This window comes from Acyrthosiphon pisum, unplaced genomic scaffold (genome assembly GCF_005508785.2).
Source record: "Acyrthosiphon pisum isolate AL4f unplaced genomic scaffold, pea_aphid_22Mar2018_4r6ur Scaffold_6520;HRSCAF=7085, whole genome shotgun sequence".
Taxonomy (NCBI): domain Eukaryota; kingdom Metazoa; phylum Arthropoda; class Insecta; order Hemiptera; family Aphididae; genus Acyrthosiphon; species Acyrthosiphon pisum.
The window spans coordinates 1-7,343 of NW_021776286.1; the positions used below are offsets into that span (position 1 = coordinate 1).

General features: G+C 39.5%; 1 protein-coding gene across 1 annotated transcript; it reads left to right on the forward strand.

Annotated features, from left to right (window-relative positions):
- Positions 1-35: 35 nt before the first annotated feature.
- On the forward strand, positions 36-7,333 carry LOC100160568 (GATA zinc finger domain-containing protein 10). Its single transcript, XM_029492707.1, has 2 exons — positions 36-408; positions 4,967-7,333. The coding sequence occupies exon 2, from the start codon at positions 5,000-5,002 to the stop codon at positions 6,518-6,520; it is 1,521 nt and encodes a 506-aa protein (XP_029348567.1). The 5' UTR covers positions 36-408; positions 4,967-4,999; the 3' UTR covers positions 6,521-7,333.
- Positions 7,334-7,343: the final 10 nt, after the last annotated feature.

Below are 7,343 nucleotides of genomic sequence, written 5' to 3' on the forward strand. Positions count from 1 at the left end.
TGCGGTCTGATACGCGCGGTTTTCTATAAAGTACTTCTATAATGTAATCGATATTACATGCAAATTATGTTTGGGAAACTATCGATATATTATGTTCAGTCGTAGTTTAAAATAATAAACTGGCATCAGTTATCATTTTTCCTCAATTCTATAGACGGTAACGAACGAATCTTTTTTTTATAAACATCTATGCATTATCTAAACAGCGTGTACGAAAATATAATCCCGCGAAAATGGTAAAACGCTAATAATAATCGCCGACCAATATGATTGTAAATACCTATATAGTATATATTTTAAAAGTCTCGGACACCAAGTTTCGTATCGCATTAATAAATTATTTGAATATTATAATATTATGGAGTAAAGTCGTATTATAAGGTTTTCCTCAGATGCAGCTGGTTGCAGGTAGTTAATAATTATTATTTATAATTAACTACTTAATATTAATTTTTATAATCTTGATTCTTGAATAATGTAATATGCTAATATACTATCAACTACGATATTATTCGTATAATCGTATCAGATTTTAGCGACCAGAAATAAGTTAACGGTATGTAGGTACCTTATAAGAAATGTATATCGTCTCGTACGCACATTGAGCATATTGCGCAGGTACCTTTCTCCTGTGTTAATCTTAATCCCATTTCTATTTATCGCCGACGTTGCTGCTGCCTCCGTTACCGTTGTGGGTTTATTTTTTTTTAGTTTAGACTAGTCGAATATTATACCTATTTACTAGTTATTTGATCTTGATAACGTATATAGTATTTTTTTTTCAACCATAATATTTAATCAAGTATTTTTTAATTTGTATATTTATATATTATATAGGTTCATATATTGTACTTAAAAAGTACATTTTTCACATATCTGTAAAATATAAATAACTTTCATCATCAACCAATTGAAATTGTTTAATTTTGGAGACTTTTTAATGTCTGTACTTAGTATAAAATGTCTTAGTAACATTATTATTATCATATATTGATAAAAGAGAAATAAATATTAAAGTTAAAAAGTCAAAATTATTCAATAGTTTCGCTAATATATTTTTGCTTTTAAATTTCTGTAGGTACACTAATTCGATTTGCATTTAGCAGACATCTATTTTATATTTCATATTTGGTATTCATATAGCACGATTAGAATTACACATAACTGGTCAATACCAATTGGAAAGCAAATATACCCGAGGAAGTCAAAATAACATTGACGCCTTTACAATAATCTCTATAATAACTATATAGTATTGTGCGAATATCGACATTTTTAGAGAAAATTTAAATTTTAACCACTGCGTGTTTAGGTTACAATTTAGTAGGTAATATTTTTCGTGTGGTGTACGTATTTCGAGTAAACTTGAATAAACATTAATATTTAATTTGATAAACGACGTTACTATGGTGAAACTAACTTTTCCACCGAAACCATTTTCTTCAGATTCTCTTCTTTTACCCTTTTATTTCAATTTGTTCATTTCATTTTATTTAAGTTTTTTTCTTATTGTAATGATGGTCAATTAATTTCAAATACTGTCATGAGCAGCACTTGCCAAGACTTTTAATTTTATATCACCCGAATAGAAAGAAGTTTCGTCGTAGGCAATTAAAGAAATGACAATTCTAAAGAATATCCATTTATAACCAAATGGCTCATTATAATATAACATCATAGTATACGTTGAGTGAATATATTTTTTATTAACGTTCACTTATGGTATAGACTTTAGTTATGGTGTTTTAAAATGATTTAGTCTGCGGGTATAATATTATAATATTAACTATTAGCTACTCGCTCATCAGTCACAAGTACGTGTTAATTGATTTGTTATATTTTGTCAATAGATAAATGTTATCTTTTTATTAATCTATAGCTGAATTTACGTAATTAAATCCAATATTTTTTCTTCCTTTGATAAAAGTTTAGTTTAATAATTTAGTAGATGTTTCGATTTTATTGGCGCCCGATTATTTTTTTACGTATTGATTTTTTTTCGCTTAAAATACTTCAATTGCGTCCACTTATCGCGTCATTTGGACGACGTACATGTGTGATCTCGATTCTCCCGGTGTAGGCGGGTGCTATAAATATAATACTGTGCAGTGAAGTCCGCGCATTGTGTGTAAAACTGCTTTGTATAAGCTATAGCTCGTCAAGAAATCAGAATAGAAAAATTAGCCATCGACGATAGTAATCACAATTTTGAACGACTGCAAAAAATCTTGCTCTCGCGCTTGATATAAAACAAAGGACATATAATTGATATAGACCCGTTTTCCGGCTAGACACGTACATTTCTCTGATCTATTTTTTCGTCGTTCATTATTGCTCTACTCCCTCATATACATATTATAGCATAAATTGATTTCGACTTTTATCGAAGTGTTTTAATGTGGACGTTTCACGGTCGTGCGAAAGCAAACCGCCGACGCCTAGTGCGCCAGCGTGTCCTCTCCCTGACGCAGTCTCTCTTGCCCGACGCCGTCGTTGAATGAGTGGCGGCGGCGGCGGCAGCGGCGTCAATATGCGTAATTGGACGGCGCGCCGTGTAGGCAACAGTTACGGTCGGTCCGGCGGCGGGGTGGTTGTCTCGGCAGCGATATGTGGCGTCGCGTGGGTGTAGTGGCGACGGTGGTGGTAGCGGTGGCGGCGGTGGTTATAGGAGACGTCGACACACGGCCGATGCGCACAAGACGCTTGCGCTGTCCCGCGAGAAACGACGACGCCGGACGGACGGACCACATGACGCCACACGTGTGGTGCCGCGTGTATAAAGTATAAACTGTAAGGCACGCGTCGTTTTTTTTTTTTTAATTTTAATGGAATTTCCGCGAAAACACGTTGAGAGAAAATCCATTAGCGCACCAATGAAATGGCGTCTCCGTCGCGTAATCGTGTGTTGTATAATACTATTATAATACCATATAATATCTGGTATATACGAGACGATATCGATCCCCCGAGGAGACCGGACAAAATATTGATAAATCGTGCGACACGTCGATGTTAGATCGCTTCAACGGTAGACGGGGAATGGCGGGGACTTGGTTATATTACGGGAGACGAGAAATTAAATTCGTTTCGATATTCGTTGTAGCAAAATATTATATACGTGAACGGGATTTGGCCCCGTCAGGCCTATATATATATATATATATATATATGCACACGCGCGCGGTCGGTTGCGGGGTGAGTGGGGTTGGACGAACGGACGGACGACGGCGACGACGCCACCGCCGCCGTATATACATAAAGACGGAAAGCTCCGCCGCCTCCGTCGACCGGTATTGATTAACCCTCTGCGCGGCGTTACTATGTTGTATATGTACATAATATAGTGTGTATGTGTATATATATATATATATATATATGTGTGTGTATATATATATAATATACACTATAATATAGTATATGGGGTGTGTGTGTGTGTGTGTGTGTGTGTCATTCGCGATGACTATTACACTGCTGAACGTGTATTTATAATAACACAGTGTTATGATATTATATACACGCTAGAAATAAAAAAAACGAACCTTCCAGCGAGGTAACGGTCATACTTAGCGTGTATGTGCAGTGTCCGAATGAATATGCGAATTCTTACTATGTATGACCTACTTATGTTTTAGATAAATATGTATATGTATATATATGTGCAAAAATTGTGTGTAAGAGAGAAAGACTTAATCAGAATTATCAGGTATATATTGCCTATAAGTACCCGATAATTCTGGTTAAGTTTTGTGCTGGTACGACTACTGACTGTACCGCTAACCATTCATGGTGCCGAAATATGTTTACGCGCAAAAAAGTTCCCGCCAAAGTTATGATCGATGTCAATGAAGTCGCACTCCGTTTAATCGATACCAGAAGACTGTAGAATAATTTTATTTTCACATACGTACTACAAATATTAAAATATGCTTAGAATTATTTCTCATTCCAAAAGTTAGTATTTTCGTATACCTAACAAAAGCAAAATTATAGATTTTCTTTGTTTTATCGGGATTTTTTGTGTCTTGTATTTCTCGGTCAGAGATATGAGGGCAACCGTAAGAAATTGGCTTACTGGAAAAAAAATTGTATGCAAGCAGCGGCTACCACCGCCGCCACCACCGCCGTCTCACTGTCCCGGTGCAGGTTGATGACCGTTTAACAGCTCTGGTGCTACCGGTACGCTATTAGTATAATTATAAGACAATCGTCTTCTGGTGTGTTTGCTCAGTAGTTCAATAATGTCTATCCCAAACATAGTTAACGAGCGATTAAACTATTGTCGGGGAAAAAAAATTTAACATTTACACTAGAATAATATGTGTTCTAAAATGTGAGCCAAGTGTTATGTCTGGTGTACCTAACTGTTGTGTACGATAGTGTCCGTTTGCCACACCGGCGTTTCGACATTCGACTAAGACACTATATAGGTACCTAATAACATTGTGTATATGATTGCGCGGGAACAGTACATAGGCAAGTGACAAAAAGTAGGCCAACATTCTTTAGCGTTTTGCATAACTCACCTCAATCATTAATTAAATCTCGCTTTTCGGTCACAATATAAATATATATGTATTTATGTTTAAATATCTCGACGACTAAAACATTGATGGATTAATTACGGGTTTTAGGTTTTGTATATTATATGCATATGTAATTACTACATTCGTATAGAGAACGATACGTCGTCGTCTTCACTCCCCCGACGACGACCACGACGACCGTTCACTGTGAAAGTAGTATTATTACACTATAATAGTATAATAGAATAATAGTAATATATTTATACATGTCCTTTGTGTCACGTTCCGGAACTGCCAAATAACAAGAAAAAAACTTTCGAACTTTTATCACCGTACAGTATTTTGTCTGAACAATACGCGCGCGCGTGTACACACACAAATTATGTGTAATATATAGCTGTAAATTGTAATCGGTTTTAAAATTATTTTTTCTATTTTTGCAGAAATTCGGCACCAAGAGACCTTCCAGTGAAGACATGGATGGGTCAGACGGCGTATACCACGATGGTATGCCAGCTCCTCCCAAGTGCGTACCCATTCCTCCGTGCGGTAATAATGGAGTCGGTGGCGGCCCTCAGCAGCAGCAGCAACAGCAACAGCAGCAGCAGCAACAACAACAACAGCAGCAGCAGCAACAACAACAACAACAACAGTCTCCCCATGCCAAAAACGACGCGAGTAATAATGCAAAGTTCAGCGTGAAAATCGTGCAGGAACTCGAGTTTAGCACAAGCGAACACCAGCATAATGCCCAGATCTCCACCAACCTGACGCTGACGTCGGTCAATACGTCAGTGCAGAGCGACGTTACCACGAAACAGTCTGCAGGCGGGGGGCCTGGCGCGGGTGGTGGTACGGTGCCTACCGCGTCTGGCGGCGGTGGAATTCCACCTGGAAGTGCAGCGGGGGCGCCCGGCCCACCAACTGACCACACGATGCACGAGTGCAAGCAAGAGCAACCGGACCTGATGGATTTCCCGGGCGATGGTGACCTAAACGACCTGTCTTTCATCAACAACGACACCAACGAACCCATATTGGCCGTCGACACGGACACGCTGACCGAGATCATATCTGATCTTAACAGCGAGGGCATCACGCCGGCTGACTTCAACCAGGTGGACCTGTGCGATAAACGGCCCATAAAAACAGAACCTGATGCCAGGTGCACGCCACCGGTTAAGTCGCCGTATGACCAACACCATCAGCAGCAGCAGCAGCAGGTACACCAACAGCAGCAACACCAACAACAGCAACAGCAACACCAGCAGCAGCAACAGCGAGGTGGCGGCGGTGGAAACAATAATTATTCGAATTGCGTGGCCGCCGAGACGCTAAAACAGTTGGCTGAACAGCACAACAACCAGCAGCAGAGGCCAGACAAGTGCGGTTACGATTTCCCTTACCAATCACCCGGTTCCGTGCCAGACTTTATACACTCGCCCAGCACTCCCGTGGGCACTCCCAACCCGAACGGTTACAACATGATGTCTCCCGTTAACTCCATGTACCACCAGCAGCAACAACAGCAGGAAAAGCAACAGCAGGAGAACAACAACTATTACCATCCTCAGGAACAACCAAAGCCGAGGATGAAGCAACAACAGCAGCAACAACCCCAACAGCAACAGCAGCAACAACAACAACAGCAGCAGCAGCAGCAGCAACCGACGGTGGCGGCGCAGCGATTACAGAAACAACAACAGTTGCCACCGCCGCCCGCTTCCCAACAGCAGCAACAGCAACCCCTCCAGTCGCCCCAGTCTCGATACAACCAGTATAACGGACATGGAAGTCCTCAGTATCCTGTGTCGGCGGCTCGCAGGATAACGCCGTCGCCGGGCGCAGCTTCGGCTGGCGTCCTGTCCCCGCAGCAGCCCAACGCCGCCAGTCCAGACGTGGTCGCCAGCTCGTTCCAAATGTCCCAGTCCCAACAAGTTCACGTCAGTCAACAAGGCCAACAACAGGTAACAAACGTTCTTCTGAAGTATGGATAATTAATTAAGATGATGCCGCACGGTGTTATCTCTGTCTTACAAATTGAAATGTTCCGCATGGCAAATTTGTGTTCTGTATAGTTTCATTTTGCACAGTAAGCTTTTATAATATAGCGCGATTAACTTATTATCAGTCTTAAAGGTAGAAACATTTGGTATCTGTGTTTTATCGTAACGTTTTCACGAATTTTTAATATTTGAGCGAGTTATGAGGTTTCTTAAATTGTTATATTTTACATACTCATAACTCACTTAAAAATAACAATATCATAAAAACCCACGTGAAAACACACCTTCAAGTTTGATATTAGGCCAATTCTCTATTCTAAAGGTTTTTACAAAAAATTGGAATTGTTGAGCATAACGTTTGTAAGACGGAGATAACACTATGTGAGTGTGGCATCTTCTTGAAAATGTTTATAGCCAAATTTCCTCAATATTATAATATTTGTCGACGTTATTATTTCGGTGCTAACTTAGTCGATTTCGCGTCAGCCTCTAGACCCGATCTACAAATGTTTTGTTAAAAAAACTACGGCCGTCGATTAGCTCTTTAACTCCATCTAGATTTAGTACATAATATGTGGTGTAAACCATAATAATATGGTATTTCTGTAGTTCTGTCCACTACGAAAACGATTAAGATCATATTTTGTCGTCGTCGCATAATTCTATTAGGTATACTTTTCGTTCGAGTGGTGGTCCATTTGTACATTATATAATAATATTGTTTTGTTCGTGTACGGTGTGTTGTGCTATGTTATCCACTCGAAAGTCATATTATTATCGATATAACATCGCGCAGGTTCGAGTGGGCGAAGCG

Bases quoted from the DNA above. Each gene is read 5' to 3' on its own strand.
- LOC100160568 (XM_029492707.1), top strand. From the start codon at position 5,000: ATGGATGGGTCAGACGGCGTATACCACGATGGTATGCCAGCTCCTCCC.